At 36.8% G+C, this 19,678-nt stretch overlaps 1 protein-coding gene and 1 pseudogene across 2 annotated transcripts; both read right to left on the bottom strand.

Moving 5' to 3' along the window:
• Positions 1 to 253: 253 nt before the first annotated feature.
• On the bottom strand, positions 254 to 4,168 carry LOC145224189 (uncharacterized; annotated as a pseudogene). The gene is made up of 3 exons (XR_013859586.1): positions 1,180 to 4,168; positions 890 to 1,035; positions 254 to 368 (listed from the first exon to the last, which is right to left on the bottom strand). The product of XR_013859586.1 is annotated as an uncharacterized LOC145224189 (transcript).
• Positions 4,169 to 5,423: 1,255 nt separating this feature from the next.
• Positions 5,424 to 17,940, bottom strand: LOC145224190 (uncharacterized). The gene is made up of 15 exons (XM_080090633.1): positions 17,803 to 17,940; positions 17,561 to 17,730; positions 16,422 to 17,308; positions 16,179 to 16,247; positions 15,273 to 15,344; positions 14,953 to 15,021; positions 14,430 to 14,570; positions 13,987 to 14,052; positions 13,555 to 13,649; positions 13,061 to 13,250; positions 12,518 to 12,661; positions 9,368 to 9,517; positions 7,056 to 7,203; positions 6,477 to 6,691; positions 5,424 to 6,133 (listed from the first exon to the last, which is right to left on the bottom strand). The coding sequence occupies exons 1-14, from the start codon at positions 17,854 to 17,856 to the stop codon at positions 6,586 to 6,588; spliced, it is 2,361 nt and encodes a 786-aa protein (XP_079946759.1). The 5' UTR covers positions 17,857 to 17,940; the 3' UTR covers positions 5,424 to 6,133; positions 6,477 to 6,585.
• Positions 17,941 to 19,678: the final 1,738 nt, after the last annotated feature.

Here is a 19,678-nt window from a genome sequence, read left to right as displayed (position 1 = left end):
CTTGTTTCTGGTCACACCAAATTAACTAATTTAGAAAGCATTAAAAACTGTTTAAAATAAAATGCATATATTTACACCCTTTCCGAGATTGCACTAACCAAAACATATGAAATCAAACAATTTACACAGTATGGGTCTGGTTATTATTAATAAAAATGTACTTCAAGGTCATAATTTTCCTCAGAATAAAAACCATCCGTTAACAAAATTAACTTTTTACAAATCACAAACCTTTCTTTGTTTAAGATAAGCTGCTTTAAAGAGTAGCAGATGTAGCAGAATTTTTCCATCACCCAGCAGTAAAAGTACTAGCATCACTGCAGTCCATACAAACAACCAACCATTTCTGGAAATGATTCGATTTTTCCCTGCAAGTGGGTAAACACATTTTAACTGTATAGTTTTTTAACTGAAACATATGTTAACTAGAACAGGTTCACAAGTTTATGTTTTCTGTACAACATCAACAACAAGGTTTTCTTTATTTTAGAGATTGGCCAAACTTAGCCAGAACCTGAGAACTTGGTACCAAGCATCCTAATTCTTAATGCTCAGCACTTGGCTAAGAGGTCGAATAAACTAAGTTGAGCATTAAACGAAAAATAATGCCAACCTTAAAGAAAAGGTTTTGAAAAAAACATGTTTTGAACCAATCATGTGCAACACATGTGACAGTGGGAATTGCACAACATGCAGTTAAGTTTTTCACTTTGCATTGGCTTGCCTCATGAGTTTTTTTACACAAACTTAGCACAATCTGCAGTGGTTTGTTGCACACAACACAACAAAGTGTTAACTATTTTAACTGTGTGCTGACAAAGTAGGTTTATGATCCACATTATTCCATGTTTTAAATATTCACAACAAAAGTTAAAACATTCAACAATACCTTGTTAGTAATTGTGAGGTGGCAGTTTTGCACGATTTGGTCAAGCAGGATTCATAGGTTTGCTGCATACTTCCATTTTCCACATTATCAATTACTTGTTGAAGGCATCAATCACGTCACACTCCTATTAAATGTCGACGCTGTCACTGGTTGACAAAAACATGTCATGGTTAAGTGAAGTTGTCATCTTTTTAAGAGGTACACCACTATACACACAAGACATTTAAGCTTTCAAGATGTTTATTATAATGCAGTAATATAACTACAAGTTGATTAAATATGAAACTTACCAAAATGTGAAAATTCATTTCATCCTTTGCCTTATCATCTGATCCAGTCTGCAGAGTATGGCAGCTGCACGCGCGAGGTGTTTTTTCAAAAAAAAATTTGCACGCCATTTTTTCGTTACTGCACGCGGAATTTTTTTTTTTGCACGCCAATGTTTAAACAGAAAACAATGAATCAAAAACTGCTGTAGTAACGGAATGCGCAAGCATCAACAGACAGGTTGTTATATTCACGGTAAGTAGGGTGTTTTCATACTGATTCAGGATAAAAACAACGGAAACGAATGAATTGAAAAACAATAACAAAAATAGAAGGAACACGAATAAACAAAAACACGTTACGTAACGAAAGTCAAATTGGAAAGGTTAATCTTGATCATTAATTATAAAACTCGAAACTCGTTGACCTAATCGTGAAAGGACCTTGCTATCAGTGTAACGTGCTCGACCTCTGTCATCAATAAATATAGGCACCTGGTGGCTGGGCAATTTGTATTCGTCACATCCGTCGAGGTAGAGTGCTGCCATCTCTTTTAATGTGTTTCTGCATTGAATAGGCATTGGGTACACCCAATCAACGTTTGTCCGTCGGACTAGAGTGTCGTTTGCTTGACCTCCGGTTTTTAATTGACTTTTCATTACTGAGTAGTATGATTCAACGACTGCCTCGGACCCACCCATTGCCAAGGCGACATCGAGAGCAATGCAAAACTCTTTACCGGCAGCTGTAAACAGTTCCTCGTTTGTATAAAAGCTTTGGTAAACAGCAAGTTCATTTAGAGCTGCGAGACAGATACCATCTTCAAATGTAAATTTGTAGCTATCTTCCAAATCCATTTCTGAACAAGAAACTTCGAATCGAAGCAGTTTTGATGACCCAATGCCACCCACTTCTAAATCAAACCATTCGTTTCTACATTGAGCAAAGTTTTCCCAAACAACTCGAAAAATAATTTGCTGAAATACACTTAAAACTCTTTGAGCGTAAACAGGATGTAAATTGAGAGACGGACTTGTCCCGCATAAAACCTTCACGTGATTCAGAGAGCACACGTACTTGAAAAACTTGGCAAAGCTGTCATTTCCATGGTTTTCCAGTCTAGCCCTTTCCCCCGTGGTGAACTGATGAACATTTCCAGTAACGAAACGCAAAATGTCGGCAAGTACAGACAATCGGCCAAAAGTCGATTTTGCAAAGCATCACATAAGCCAATTAAATCAGTCAAGCAATCGTTAGGTTGTCGCATCTTCCATTCAATTACCTTCCTTTTGACAGACCCGGTGGTAATTTCTTTGTTGTTTGAACAAACAACCCAACCATCTTCCAACTTGATGTTGCAGAACTTTCCTTCCTCGGAACATATGCCGATAAAGTGCTGGTAAAGTTTAGGAAACAACGTGTTTTCTAGACAGAGTGATTTTTCTTCAACCTGTTCGGACAGGTTTAATTTCATTCTTTGAATTATTGCTTTTAATTTTGGCCACCATTTCGTTATGTGCCACAAATTTTGATTCAAACTTTGTGACTTAATCATAATCTTGATGATGGGAGCAAGACAATCTAGCACACCACAAAGGTCAATGCAAAAATCACGTCCTTTGATGAGGTATTTCATCTCCTCACATTCATCAGCAGTTTCACGATTTTCCTCAAATGCACGGATCAAAGCCTCGTAACTGGTGTATATGCTGCTAAATTGTTCGTTAGCGCTACTTGTAAACCTAGTTGTTGCGTACGTTTTTGCAACATGACCCTTTAAGTCGTAACTCTGTTTAGTGGCTTGGTACTCAGCGGCTTCTCTTCCTCTGCCAAACATTATGTTGAACTTGTTTGACCGCTTTATTAATCGATCAAAAAAACCTTTACAGTCCTTGTTTTTAATGTCCACAAGGGCACAATCCATCCAGTGGGCCGTGTCCCAAGCAACGACGAAAAAAGTTTCGTGGTACTCGGGCCAGCAGGCATCGTGATAAACCTGTTGCTTTAAAGTCGATTCAAACTGCCTGGCTTGATACTGTCCATCAGCATGATGTGCTACTAAGTACGTCAGTTGCTGCTGCTGCAGCTGAACAGAGGTTCCGCACAACGCCTCCGATATCTGACGAGCTAAATGAGAAGCAGTACCGCCTTCGACCACACTTTCCTCTGCAAACTGGTATACAGTAGGGGCGTCAATAGGTATGGAAATTTTCTTTCCCTTAAAGCGCACTAGTATCATAATAGCGTGGTTAGTGACGCGGTTTGGTGTGGACTTATCGGATGCTGTAGCAAAATGTGGCATTAGACCGGTTGATGCGAGTGGCGTCGTTAAAAGTTCTTTTGTTTTACGACTTAGGTGGACTTGAAAGACGTTGAGCATTTGATTTAACTGATTCCTGCCATGACCTATGTTGCCAACGTCAGAGCCACAACAATGCAGAAATGCAATCATTGATTCATAATGAAGTGTTGCAGCTTTAACTTTTACCAACAAGAGCACAGCTTAGTTGATTGGCCACCACTTCCGTTAACCTCCCTCTCACACGGTTCTTCTTTTTCTTCCAAACTAAAGCCTGGTAGTGGCCTAAACCCCCATTTCGTTTGGACGCACAACTCGCGTGCTCAACCAGCATGCTTTTGAAGCTGTACCAGGTTTGGTTGCGTCCTGCAACTATGTTCTTTAAGCGTTCAGCGCTTATATCCAGACCGGAAGACAAAGAATTTCCAGCTGTTTTGTCAATATTTAGCAAAGATCTTTTGGCTAACAAAGGTTCCTTGACCTTTTTGATGTATGGATGGTCCTCGCACAAATGTTGAAAACAAACTTCGCACCTTACCATTGCACCATCATCATTTACATAAAATTCAAATCCGGATCCTTTTATTTCGTGCAAACACAATCGGGGCATGCGAGTAAATACGGTAGCCTACTCACAACGTACCTTAAATTTTGCCCAAGTAAGTGTGAAAATACGCAATCGGTACTTTTTGGTAGAATTGGCCCAGCTATGCTTGTTTCGTTACTACTTTGCAAGGAGTTAATTTATCGTTTGCACGCGGTAAAAGTGGATTTGCACGCGGGCTTTTTGTTGTTGCACGCGGTTTTGGAGGTTCTGCACGCGCGCACGCGGGACATATTGGTCCTGCACGCGCGAGATCTCGTCGGGAACTGCCATACTCTGCAGACTGGCATCTGATGATGTTTGGCAGCAAATTGCAGTAAGTAAGTTGTAGTTGATCTGTTGTTGTTAATCTAAGCAACATGTTAAGCTGCAACTTACAGGTTTAAAGCAGTCACGTACACCACTGTTGTTTCCTTCTTTAGTCAAACAGTTGCAATATTTTCTAAAACGCAAAATCAAAACAATAACATATAGAAAACGTGTGACCAATGATGCATGACGATCGCAAAACATAGAGATCGTTTTTTTGCAATGATTTGGAAATATTTTCGCTTTTGTTTCAATCCAACTCAGATTTGCTTAAATGTTTTGTATCTTGATGAAATGAAGTTGTACTGTCAATCTGTTCAGAAAAAACTGTCTTGCTTTTAGTGTATTTCGGTCTTACAGCAAAATTTGAGACTGCGGCGTCCTGTATCATGTAGCAAATCTAAATTCTGCAATCTAAAGGCCCGTTTACACTATGCGCAACGCGCTCGCTCAAACCTGCGTAACTTTGTTTGTTTCATTTTTTTCTGTCTGGTTTCGCGCTTAAACATGCCATAAATCTATACAACAACATACTAAACAATCCTGTATGATTATCGAGATGCAAAAATCATGTTTACCAACAAAATATCATTTAATTTAGATTCATAAAAATCTTTTTCGAATCTAAAATAGGTAACAATGAATTTATGTGATGAATGTTGGTCATCGATAGTTGCTGTGAGCAAAAAATGACGTCGGGTATGTTATTTAGTGCACTTAGGTACGCGCCGAAAATCGTAGTGTAAACGGAAGGGGTCGCAAGGTTAGGTTAGGTTAGGCACCGCTAAGCACAGTGTAAACGGGCCTTTAGTTGTGTTTTATCGACCCAACGCACAGTGATATTAGCTGATATGATCAAAGTACTAAAAACAATGTTAGGCTTCAATTCAATATTAAATAATTATTCACTTCCTGGCAAATACGCATTAATTCAAGTTTACTTTCTATCACTCATACTTCCGATGTTTAGCGCAAAAATATTTGTTTTTTACACCTGCAGAAAAACTTGATTGTGGCAAAACACTGTTAAGGTTCAAGCATCATGGAGTAATAAGTATGTTAAGTATATTTATTATGCCGTCTTCAAGGCCAGGTGGCAAAAGACCCTGAAGGTCAGCTTGTCAGCCATCCAGAATACAAAATAGTAGGAAAAATCAACGATAAAAACAGTGAAAACGCAAAAAATATTATCATGCGGAAAAATAGAAGTATTAGACTTTAAACAATGACAAGAACACGTTATCAGATAATGGCAAAATATGAACATGCAAGTAGGCGAAATCAGGGGTTGCCAACACGCAGCCCCGGAGCAGTGTATGTGTTCGCACTACCTGTTTTCTTTTACCACTGACAAGACCGATTTGCCAAGTGCGCATAATATGCAAGAAACTACCCAACAACTAAAAATGCGCATAAAAAATGTTTTGGCAAAAGCATTTCACTTCAAATTTAAAATCGGTTTTGTGGTTCCCAAAGTTTGTAGTGTAACGGTTGCAACATTATTGTGCAATGTTTATGATATCTATAGCATGTTATTACGCAATAACGCATCACACCACGAAAAGGAAGTGTTTACCCTCATTTCTGCAGAGACTAATGTTTATATTTCCGTTTCTATGGTAGTCATAAGTTATTTCCAGCCATTTTTCGGGTTCCAGAAAGATCTAACAGTAAACATAGTATTTATTCCCTTTTGACACATATTTCCGTCGGCATTTTCAATGTTTCCGCAGTCGTGATTCGTGTAGAACGCGTCGTTTCCAACCTGTGTAAAAAGCATATGGTGTTCACCAAAAGGAGTTATGGCACCATAATTCACATGGCTGCCTTAAAATAAATAATATAAGTAATATGAGAAAAAGAATTCGTACACCGGCCTATGTTTCGCACTGTTATATAAGCGTGGCCTTTGATGTTTTCGGGCGGGGATTTTTGGTTTCTATTTTTATCCCATGTGGATGTGTATAGCTGATTTGGACGTTCGCCTTTAACGTTATTCAACAATACAAAGAACGAAGAGACATATGTGTGGCTGTTAATCAGTCAGCTGTTATTGAGATGCAAAGATCAGACTCTCCAAACAATTTCCAATGAACATCATAGTTTACATTGTAGCCGCCATTCACAAGTCGTCATCGAGGCAGGCGTGCCTACAGCAGTGACAAAGGCTTAAATTCACTGTCCATTTCATTGATGTCCATTGTCATCCACTGTGGTTTACAAAGCTACAACTGTGTGGTTGCCGACAGGTTTTTCCAAGTCGAACAAATGTGTCCAAGAATCCTCAGCGGGGTCGTAAACTTCAACTGAACTGAGATACCACCTGTGTAACAAAACATGTCCGTGGGTCAAATCTTAACACATACAAAACTTATGTTGGCGCCACAGCCAGTGCCAAAAAGCAGTATGACGTCACAGTGCACAAACAAACGGGTTGAAAATACGGATTTTTATTTATTTCTGCTTTTGTACACCAACAAGGGTGTTGCTAAAAATGAGTAATGTGTGTTTGAAACCTTATTTTACCAACGTCATAATGGCAATATGACTTGTAGGCGTTATTTTTTACTTTTTTGCGGGGTTCAAACCAACGACTACCAGAGGGGGTTAGTGGGGCAGTTTTGGTCTTAGTGGTCAAAATCAAACTGGTTACACAACTCCATAACTCACACTATAATAACACTTACTCAGAACCCACTCCACCAACAACATAAATCTTTCCATTTCTGACACAAGCTCCATGACGTGAACGTCCAGTGTTTAATGGTGCTAATGTAGTCCATGTTCGTGAAGCTGGATCGTAACATTCATGATGTGATGATGATCGCGATCCTCCTGTATACAATGCATTGTTTGTTTAATGCACTACCCGATACTATTTCTTATATTTGGTCCAATATCGACACCTAAATGGGTGAAATGTGCAATATATGCTGTTTCTGTGAACGTATTGACACACCCTTGACTCAGTCGCCATGGCAACACAATTTCTGCATCTTGTTGGGATGCTAGCTGTATGTATGTAAGAACAAATAAGATGCTTGGAATATGCAATTTGCCTAATAAGCAATTTCACTGATGATTCGATTATGTGCGAGTAATTTGTAGTAGTAAGATTGAAACTTTGATTAACCTGTTAAATATACTCTGCATTGTTTAGTTAATGCACCTAATCTCAGATCTAAATACCACATCATTAAAAATGTAAAAGGTGACCATGGGTCAAGTTTTGGCCATTACAACACAGTACAAACCAACATTCTAACCTGCTTTGAGACAATTAATGCTGTTTAATGCTGTTAATGCTAATGCTGTTCATTAATTCAATTCAATAGAAACTTCATGACAATAAGCATTTAAACTTAACAAGCATGAAGCAAAGCAACTAATGCACTTTGTGAAAAGTCGCTAAAGTACTTGGTATTGGACTTCTTATATTTTTGTGTAAACTATTGGGTACTGGTGTCAGATTGAAAGTTGGTTTCAGGTCAACCCTATATTAAACAAATGCTTGACTGTACCTGTTTTATGCTAAGCTAGAATATGTCCATTTAAGGCAGGGGTGGGCAACATACGGCCCGCGGACCGGATCCGGCCCGCCACGGGATTTTGAGCGGCCCGCGGACCGTTTCCGGTCTTACATGATAATGTGGCCGCCGGCCACAGTCTGCCCCATTACTTGCTTACTACGTCAAATTACAGTTGTAACGCACAGTAACGCTCCCCAATAGAAAAAAAATTTCCCGCCGTTGTTACCATTGCACCATACGTCCATTGTTACGACATAACTACCAACCTTGTGTGTGTCCTACTTTAACGGTTTTCTTTGTTTCCACACGTATAGCCTAGTTCAGGGCCAGTCTGCAGAACATGGCAGTTGAACTGCCGACGAGATCTCGTGCGTGAAGGACCGACATGTCCCGCGTGCGCGCGTGCACGACCCGTAAGTTCGCGTGCGAGGCCAAGTTAGGACTACCAAAAACTCCAGGTTCAGCAATTTCTAGGTTAAATAAATCCTGAATGTAGTGAAGATGAAAATGTAGTGACGAATTTTAATTAGCTGGGACCGTAAGTCCTACAAACTACGAGAAAATAGCAAAACGACCATTCTGTAAGTCAAAAAGTTTGAACGTCACTGCCCTTGGCCTGGGAAATAGTCTATGCGGCCTACACGAGTGTCGATAAATCGTTAGGTAGCTTTTATAAACAAAAAGGTTCCCCACCCCTGGTTTAGGTGGTCAAAAATCCGTTTTAAATCACTGGATAAATACGCGATTAATGTATCGATTCAGGAATCCGGCCCGCCAAGTACTTCATTTTCCCATATCAGGCCCGCCGACTGGAGAAGTTGCCCGCCCCTGATTTAAGGCCTAGGAGCAGTAATTTTCAAAATGTGTGCTGTGGAACACTAGTGAGCCACGAGAGATGCTATGATCTTATATTGATCTAATTTGTTACTGAAACCTATCTCAACCGTCATATGTTCTAGAAAATGTGAAATTTCACAGATGTTATGTTTAAACAGAAGTATTGCAAGATGGACAGTGCATTTATGGTTTAACTGTATCATACACGTTTTGTTGCAAAAAAGTTTGACTTCTTTTAGTTTTCATTAATTAGGGCATTTTCAAGCTGGTTTTGAAAACTTTGTAAAACTGTTAATACTGTGAAACATCAAGGGTAGCTGAACTTGATAAACAAGCTTGCAGAATAAAATGTTTTAAACTGATTGATGTCAACTTGAGGTCGCAGGTTTAACAGTTTTGCAATACATTTTCCCCAATCAGGTAATTTTGTTCAGCATGATATACCCTATTTTCTTTTTTCTCTTTTCAAATGGCAAAATTCTGTGCATACTAAAGGTTAAAATCAAAAATTGGTAAAATCTGTCATGTCTGATAAATTTACTCAACTTGTGATCGAGGTGGAGAACTTAGTTCCAGTGTTAAAGCTGTGTTGGCTGCTCGATATTTCAAATACATTATTTGCAAATGATTACCTGTGACATAAATCTTTCCATTCAATGTAACACAAGATAAACCCCATGTTGCTTTGTGATTCATTGGTGGAATCAAATTCCACTTCCCACTTCTCACATCAAGATGTTCACAGGATTTGTCATCTGCTCCACCAACACAATAAAGTAAATCTGCAAACAGGTTTGTGTGAAATAATTTGTGATGTCACACAGATTAATATACATAGTCAACATAAAATTAAAAAATTGAAACCCACATTTGTAAACATATCTGATGTTGATGTATAATGAAAATCAGGCGTGGTTTAGGATTTGGAAACTACATCATTAGTGTAATACAGTATAAGTCTGTTTCCAAAATCAATTGTACAGCAAATTTTATAACAGACAAAACTTCAAAAGAAATATCATTAATAGTCAGTTCAAACAGATTCAAAAGCTAAAAAGTTTTGAATTGGTTTAAGTGATTTTTTAGTTTATTAATATAATTGGCTTGTTGGAGATTTTTATTGTTAAAGTACAAAACCTGTACTTTTGTTTGGTATGAGGTCCTACTGTGTCTTTCAAATCCTAATGATTTTAAATCCTAAACCTCCAACTAGAAAGTATATTTTTATGGCTAACAAACGAACTATAAGTTTTATTTGGGAAAACTGTGTAGGCCAACTGATTATTAAAGTATATCAGTAAAAACGTTTTGAAACTAGAAAGGTGGCTTAGCACATATTGCCCTTGCACATACACTATGATCTTTTTTGAAACGTAAATATATTACCTATGCTTATTTTGTATTGGGTATTAGCCATCGTCTTGTATAACCTTGGTTGTTTCTGCAAGCAAAAACTCATGGGTCCCCATACATGCAAAGTTGTAGATAATCCATTTCAATAGATAACAATGAGTAAGTTTAGTATTGTGATGACAAACACATGAATTGGTACTGTGCATATCTAAATATGCTATATGGAGTAAAAACTATTTAAATTAAAAACCTCATTTTAGGGGTCTAGTAGGATAACTAATTGACGTTCAACACACACAAACTTAAAAGTAGGAAACCACAGTGACTCAATCAATAGTACTGCAAAATTTCAGTCCAATCTGCCAACGTTTAAAATTTCAACCACTAGAGGTGTTTTGAGTAACAACCATTAATGTTTCTGACGTCAAAGGGCTGTTAACAAACCTCGACCTGCAATGGCGCAATAATGATAATTGGCATATCCATCAAGCATTTGATAGAAAAACGAGTCGGAAAAACTACGGGGTAAATACCCACTTTAGGGGGCTAGTGGGGTAAATACTGGGGTTATCAACAAAAACAAAGTGGGATGCACATCTACATAACCATATCTACCATACGTGTAAATTTTAGCCAAATCCATCAAACATTTGATGGAAAAACGAGTCGGACACAGTTCGGGGAAAAAATACCCATTTTAGGGGGCTAGCGGGGTAAATACTGGGGTTATCAACAAAAACAAAGCGGGATGCACATCTACATAACTATATCTACCATCTGTGTAAATTTCAGCCAAATCCATCAAACATTTGATAGAAAAATGAGTCTGACAAACTTTGGGAAGAAAAAAAAAGAAAAAAAACAAACATTTTGAGTAAAATCAATATGTGTCCCCTTCAGGGAAGAAGCCTAGTATACATAGTCAACATAAAATTAAAAAACTGAAACCCACATTTGTAAACATATCTGACGTTGATGTATAATGGAAATTGGGCATGGTTTAGGATTAATAAACTACATCATTAGTGTAACACAGTATAAGTCTGTTTCCAAAACCAATTGTACAGTAAATTTTATAACAGACAAAACTTCAAAAAATTAAAAAGCAATTTGCTACAAGTGTAAGCATAACAAATTGTTTTTCATTTAACTTTGTTTCGCAAAATGAGTACCATTGACCTGTAGTAACCTCTCAGGGTGCACACGCCAAACAACTGTTTGACCTTTTGACACCGTTTTCAATAGCTCGCCGTCATTGGTGTTCAACAATACTGTTAAGCCTAATTTATACATGCCTTGAGTATTGACTCTTAAATTGATTGTCAAAAAAAAACGCTACGTTATGAAGAAAGTTCTGAGCTGTGTTTGTAATACCAACTAGTTGACCTTAAGTAACCCGTGATCATGCGGCGGCCAACCTGACAACGAGCATTTAAAAAAACATTTATTTGGCAAAAAAGTCAAGTTAATTTTTTCATCTTAACTTTTATTAACAAAGTTTTTCTTGACATATACAAAACCGAAGCACGGTTATTAGGTTTAAATCATGTCATAGGTGTAAAACCTTCGCCAAAACTAAAACTGTGAGTGATAACTTAATAAAACGAAATAGCATTGCTGTGCAAAACAGCTGATTGCTAATCACTGAAACGACGTCTCGTAAAACATCTGTCCGGCGTCAAGCTGAGCCCTCCCGCTATCGTAAACCAGTGAGTTACTCTCTTGGTACTTCTGCCTACAGTGTTCTTCTTGAGCAAACGAGCGTCAGACACATTTCCGTTTCGGGGGCCTGTGGGTGAACCTCTGGGTCATACGGGGTCAAAATTCACATGGACCATCTTTAGACCAATATCTGTAATGTGTGTAAATTTGAAAAAGTTTGAACCATTCTTTCTTGACCAAAACGTGGGAACAATAGCCGCGCTAAAATATTCACGTTTTGGGGGGCTGTGGGTGAACCGAGGGATCAAACGGGGTCAAAATTCACATGAATCATGTTTAGACCAATATCTGTAATGTGTGTAAATTTGAAAAAGTTTGAACCATTCTTTCTTGACCAAAACGTGGGAACAAATCCGCGTTAGACGGAAAAAAAGAAAATAAGAAAAAAAAATGCGGACAAAAACAATATAATAGTCAGTTCAAACAGATTCAAAAGCTAAAAAGTTTCAAATTGGTTTAAGTGATTTTTTAGTTTATTAATATAATTAGCTTGTTGGAGATATTTATTGTTAAAATACAAAACCTGTACTTTTGTTTGGAATGAGATCCTACTGAGTCTTTTTGTTGCAAACAACTCCCAATTTAAACCAAAAGCCAGTTTAACACATTGATTTAATTAGTAATATTAAATTAGTATATTGGCCACAATAGCCCATGGGGACATATATATAAATATTGTTTGTTTAATGACCAAACAGCCTCCTTACTCCCGATTGAACACATTCCATGTTGCGATCTTTTCTTTATCATTTTATGAATCCGACTCCGCTCATTTCTGTTCACATGATAAACTTCACATGATGAAAGTTCCTCACCATCATTATTCTCTCCACCAGTCACATAAATGTTGTCTGAAACATATTTTTGAATTTTGGAAAGTTGCAGACACTTTAATAACCATATATTTATTAAAGTTTATGTAAACCTGTATATAATGACACATCTGGGGTTTAATAAAGTCGTATGACATGTTTTACTGAAATCCTTAAACTTTAACAAACATGGTATAAATTACATAAACAGACAAAGTGATGATTTCACCAAAGCTGTATGGAAGGGTTCAAGAGATTCAGATAAAGCTTAAAGAATAACAAAAAAGTTTGGAAATGATTTGTAAAAGATCAAAAACACTGGTTTGTGATGAAATCTTTTTAAATCTATTTTCAAATCTAAGTAACAATTTTACATCAAACAATGCTTGTCACATATCATGTGAGTTTAGTTTGTTGTGTTGGCCCCAATCCACTCACTTCCAATAACTGCTGATGCAGCATAACGTCGAGCTTCCAACATCTCACCCGACCTTTCCCATCGCCTGTTTGTTGCCAAACTCAACATTTCACAACTTTTCCTTGCAGCTCCATCATCATATCCACCAAATGCATAAATTATGTCTCCAACTTTTACTGAGGTCAACCCATTTCTTGGTTTGTTCAGTTTCTGCAAAGTTTTAATTAAAGCTAAATAATTTGACACAAAGTTTAGTTGCTGCTCAGATATAGAAGTTATATTTGTTCACTTTCATGCATTGTTTAAATCCAACAAAGGCACATTGTTTGTTTGGTAATGAGTTATTGTTTAGTAACAATGCCAGACAACAATCAATATTTGACAACGCCCAGCTTGCACTTAAATTACATGGGGCAATAATTAACATAAATACAAATCTCAGATACATTTTAACTGTTCTGTAAGTATTTTATTATTGTGCATAAAGAGCAAGTTTTAAACTTTCCAAACTTACTGGTAAGTGTTGATGTTGTTTTGTTGTGACATCATACTTCACACAATCTCTATCTGAACCAAAATATCCAATTCCACAAACAACAATAAATTCCTCTGAAACATACTTGCATTATTTCATGTATTTTTAGCATAAATTTACATTAACACCAACATGGCTAAGAATTAAACCTAAAAAACCATTAAATAACAAAATAAACACTTTACAACAGTTTTGCACCACTTTCATGTCTTGTCATTTATGTCTAGTCTATTTTTTTATTTAACCTTTTCATTGTGGCCAAATCTAACCAACCCCTTCTATGTGTTTGTTCGAAAAATCAACTTGTTTTTGTTTTTTTTATTTGAAATGTCCGCCCTGAAAGTTAATTCGTAAATCTACCATCAATTTCACAGTTTAGTGCAATCTCAAAACTAAACTAAACCTTATTACCTTTTATCTCTTGCTGGGCAGCAATTATTGACTGACTGGAAGCTGATTCAGATGAGGCACTTCCTCCTGTTTACATTAACATAGATTAGTCCAACCAAGTGCATTTAATAAAGCAACAAACATGTAAAAAAAATAATAAAATTAAATCAATTTTCTAGTTTGTCTAGTTTACATAAACACCATTACAGAATTAAAAAAAAAATGTTGCAACCATTTATTAAAAAGTATATTGCAATATAACAATCAAGTTTTGATCTGAGTAAAGAAAATGTCTGAATTTTTGTAGAAAATTGAGGTAAAATGGTTATGCAGCAAAATAAATTAATAGTTTTGTGGACATTGTTTGTGTGATTGAGTTAAAAAAAATACTAAAATATGCCACTCAGTTTTTAAAACCCACCTGTTTAATCATTTTTTTACTTTTCCAGTTTGTTTAAACTTACCTTGATGTTGTAAATGCTCTGCTGGATCTCCTCTTGCCCGAAGAAAAACTTTTTTCATTCTTTTCCCCATGTTTTTCATCCAACCTTGTTCTGATGAATTTTCTCTTTGCTGAACACGAGGTGGTTGATTGCTTTGAATCACTACAGATAGAAAATACATCTCATTAGTTAGTTATAAATTCATTGCTAAAACATTAATTATTATTTGAGAATTTTTTTTATCAGCACAATAAAATTTTTAATCCAAAGCCCAGAAAATGCAAAAGATCTTATCTATGTCACTAAGCAATTTGTTTTGTTGCCTAATTATTTCACTCAATGAATCGTTAAAACCATCACACTGACCCCAGGATTATAACCACTATCCCTATGGGATTCCTTATTCCAATATGCTAAACAAATCTTTTTACCTGTGGTATATTTTAGATATATCGAGAAAAAACTTATCGTATCTTTGTTAATGAAACTAATATCCTGAACATATTTGGCCAAACTTTTACATTTCTATCTTGTTTAATCTTACCTTGATGTTGAGAATGCTCTAGTGGATTTTCATTTGGCTCAACCTGAAGTTGTTGGAATCTTTCAAACACTGTGAATGGAAAGTACAGTTTAACTGCATTATATCTATTTTACCCAAATACCATTGTAAATAATCAGTAATAATTTATCATTAGCACTTTGTATTTAATGTCACAACATTGCCCAGTTGGTACACAAAGTATTCTATGTTTACCTCACAGACAAACTGTATGCACAGCTTTTGTTTCTTATTGAGGTGGAACAGAACAGGTTAATTTAATTTTACTTAAATAATGAGGGCAGCAGAATAAACTTTATTACCTTTTTTCTCCACTGTTTTCGGAGCAGTAACGTTTGACTGGCTGGAAGCTGGTTCAGGTAAGGGACTTCCCCCTAAAGTAAACATAATAGTCAAAATCAGTGATTTTCAATGTGAGGTTGGCTCACCACATTATGCTTGTCAGGTGATAAACATAAAAATCACATTTCTACAAAAATGGTGTCAGTTTGTGCAGTCTATTGGGTGAGTTTTATTTTTCTGTTACATATTTGTCCCCAACCTTAGACCTATGTGGCTACAAAAAGTAATTATCTTATCAGGGGTAATTGTTTTTTGTAATGATTTCAACCAAATGCTATATGTGTCACATACAGTAAACACAGGTGAAATAGCTTTCAACTTGAGGGCTGCGGCCCCATGAGGCTGTTTGTTCTTTATCTAGGGGCTTATTTATTAGCAATAAAAGTGTTTATTTTAGACATACAATGTAGTTACAGTTATATTTTCTATCTATTATAATAGGACCAGCTGGAAAAAATTAACAAATGCATCCTATAATACTGATTCAACAACATGCCATCAATAACATCGCTAAGTTGCTGGTACATTGATTTTCAACCTATTTCTACTTGCATAATGTTTAAAATTTTTACACAGTGTCCATGTAAGTATACAGTATCCTTTGTGACATTAAAATGGGCGGATATTTATAATGCAAACCTCTTTTTTTGTTAACTAAAATAAGCTTGCACACCACATAAAAGGCTTTCATTAGTGGCATACGTACCACACTTTGAAAACCAATGTGAATCTTAATTGCCTTTTATAATTACAACGGTAGTTTTAATGCTATCTTGACTATCAGTGTTTTATAGCACAATTGCAGTAAAATATTCACCACGCAATCACATTTTTCTCTTCATATTTCCCAGCTTGTATGTACTTACCTTGATGTTGTAAAGAAACTGGAGGATTTTGTAGAGGCTGGACTGGAGTTGGCTGGATGTTCTGAAGTGCTACATACAAAAAATAGAAGGTTACGCATTGCGCTATGACCAGTGAAAATCCATTTTACAATTCAAAATCATGGAGTTGGTGTAAGTTTGGTATGTTTGAAATTAATACAATTACCACACACACACACACAAAATTTCCAGCTAAAAACATTTTAACTATATCAGTATATTTACGATTTTGAGACTGGGATGGGTGTTCTCTTGGCTGAACATGACTGTCACTGTGAAACTCTCCAGTGGCAGGATTAAGCTGGTGAAGTGGAACAGTTGGATTGTGTTCAGCTGCAGGATGTTTAATTTCCATTTCCTTTAGAGCATCAGCCACTTGCAGTGATATCACTGCTGGGTCTTGTGCGGCAAGATGTTGTTGGAATTCATCTCGAACATCCAGCATGTTAGGGCGTTGGGTTGGGTTTTGCTCCCAGCATCTGGTCATCATTCTCTTTATCACTTCAACTATAGCTCTGTCATTGTCACTGCATCTGCTTTGCATTTCCTGGATTGCATCACAGTTTGGACGGATCATATTTCGAATCATTTCCCAAAATATTCTCTCTGATGAATATGGTAAATCACGACATAACATGACATAAAAAATAATTGCACAACTGAACACATCTTGCTCTTTCTTTGGTTTTGCACCCTGAAATTTTTCTGGGGCTGCATAGTACAATGTCATTTGTTGTTTTTCTTGTGGGTCATTATTTTGGTTGGTGGTTGAACCAGTAAAATTGGCCAGCTTGGCACAACCAAAGTCTGCAATTTTGACATTTAAGCCAATTGTGAGGAGAATGTTTTCTGGTTTCATATCTCCATGGATTAAGCGTTTGTCTGTTCCATAGTTTTGAATGTATGTAATCCCATCGGATATTTCATGTGCCAGTCGAAGCACCAGAGACAATCCCAGTGGAATGTAGTCATTTAAAAGTAGAACTCGTAGATTTCCAGCTTCATAATATCTCATTATGATCCCCATGGCTCCATGCCATTGTGTAAGCCCAAAAACATCAGCAATATTTTCGTGATGAGATTTAAGCAGCATGTCATATTCACGGTGAACCCTTGATTAAGCAAAGAAAAGATATTACACAGTACTCCGAAAAGTAACAGGTTTGGTTAGCCTCCTATATTAGTAAAAATCCACTTTTTTTGTGCTTGTGTCATACTACATGAAACTGCTTGGGAGGCCAGCCTTATTTAGTTCAATGCCTTTAATTGGTCTGGCACGATTTATTTTTAACAAAGAATTCCTGTTTGCTGGCCAGCATAAAGGCTTATGTGTTCAAAGTTGTAAAAAAGAAGCATTGACTCACATTTTCTTAATTGCACGTTGTTCTGGTTCACCTCCATTTACAGGAAAATACTTAATTGCAACAAATCCTGCAAAATCATGTTTTCCAATGATAACTTTTCCAAAGCCACCGCGACCAGCCTCAGCATGACGAACATCACATAATATTTTGTGGGCTTCATAATCCCGCAACTGAAACATAAAAAAATGAATTTGAAGATTTGTTTTGAATTGAGTTTTGAAAAAATCTGAAGATTAACTTACAACGCGTAATGTTTCAGGAGTGAAATCCGACTGTGAACTTGCTTGGGCCGCCATACAGGATCCGACTACAAGTTTGTTCCACTACCAGCAAACAAACTGTAAATAGAAAACATGTGAGCTTGGTGTGATATATAGATTAGTTAGTATTCTATAGTGACATAAACAATGTAGATTGTCTGTCTTGGCCCAAGTTCCTACCTTTGCTCGCTAGTCCTTGTTAATCGACTCACATTCCTGGTTGTTTTTTAAACCTTACTTCAATAAACTATGACAATTCCAATGCATGTAGCTATCCCAGGTTTTAAATGGCAGAGCAAAGTTATCAGTTTCTAACGTTTGTCAAACAAATAATAATTCGCAAATGAATCGTGCCGCATTGGACCTAATAAGTGCTGAATGTGATGCTTATACAATTAAAAAGCATATTTTAATGTTATGTAAATAATTGATCTAAACCTGTGGTTCCCAACCTTTTTGTAGTCACGGACCCCTTTTATAAATTTTATCGGTCCGCGGACCCCCAACGTAATTTAGTCTTTTTTCGTTTCCTGCCTTATGCGTTATTATACTTTTATTTTATTTTTTTTGGGGGGGGGGGGGCAGAATTTTAATCAACCTTCACAGTCCTTTAATCTCAATAAAGTCCTGTACTGTAGCAGTCAAAGCACTAAAAGTGATAAATTTTCTAGTGTACAAAACTTAAAACAAAGCACAAAGAATTCTATTGTTAATGTGTGTTGTGATGTCACAATGGTAACAATCACAAATTTTCCTGATATAAGGGTTTGATTTAACAGTTTGCACTTGCATATAGGATTGTAAAAACGGTTTGGGAACTTAAAAATATTGTATTGTTGTTAATGCTACTACAAATGTTTGCCTCCACGGACCCCCTGAAACCCCAGGTTGGGAACCACTGATCTAAACGATATTGGTCTGCAAATGTTGATCAGTTACATTTAACGACAAGCATTTGTGTCCGCTAAACTAACTTCTCCTGCAAAACATTTTAATTCAACCCACATGAGATCTGTATAGCCTGTGCAACTTTTTGTGAACCACAGCGAAATTTCAGCTTTGACTACAAATTCGGGCCGAAACGGAACTAAACTTTCCACGACGTAAGAGAAAAAAGATAAAATACTTGTAAGTGTTGAGACGCAGTTCTTGACTGTCACCAGACCATGGAAGGGCAACAAAACACGTTCAACTGAAAATTAATAGACAAAGATACAGGAACAACCGCTAAAATCCAAATGCGCTTTACTGCTGCATAGGGATCAGCCCTGAAGCGTCTATGCAGGCCGCGATCACGGCACACTCAAATAAATCCCTAGATTTTTCTACCCTATGCATTGTCATATGGTGGTGAATGCTTGGTGACCGGCTGATTCGGTATGGCCGCTTTAATGGGCCTGGCGTACTGTGACTGGTACACTGTATTTCCATTTTCCCACTACTTTACTTGAAAAATTGCAAACCACGTTTTAAAATGTGTCAAGTTTGTTTGCAAAGCTGGTTACGATTGGCATAGAATAATTTAGTATTTTGACGTTGCAAATACTTTATTCGTAGACGGCCAAACATTTTTAAGAAACGCATTTTATTTTCGGCTCGGTTCGTGTGCTTGGGGCCTCGCCACGTTACATGGCGCAACAATAAAACTGGAATGTTTGGGGTTCGTTGAACGTCACGAAGGCGTGAAGGGAGGCAGAACCAACTTACCACACACAGATATATAACGTGCACAGTTAACCAACTTAGACAAAAAAATATTTATTGCTTAAAACAAACCACATTCGGCACTCCACGCTAAAACTTATGCTAAAAAAATTTTGTTCGATTAACAGCAAACAGAGAATTCTGGTATGTATGA

The sequence above is a fragment of the Phallusia mammillata genome, chromosome 4 (assembly GCF_965637545.1).
Source record: "Phallusia mammillata chromosome 4, kaPhaMamm4.hap1.1, whole genome shotgun sequence".
Classification (NCBI taxonomy): Eukaryota; Metazoa; Chordata; class Ascidiacea; order Phlebobranchia; family Ascidiidae; genus Phallusia; species Phallusia mammillata.
This window is presented reverse-complemented; position numbering and strand designations above follow the sequence as displayed.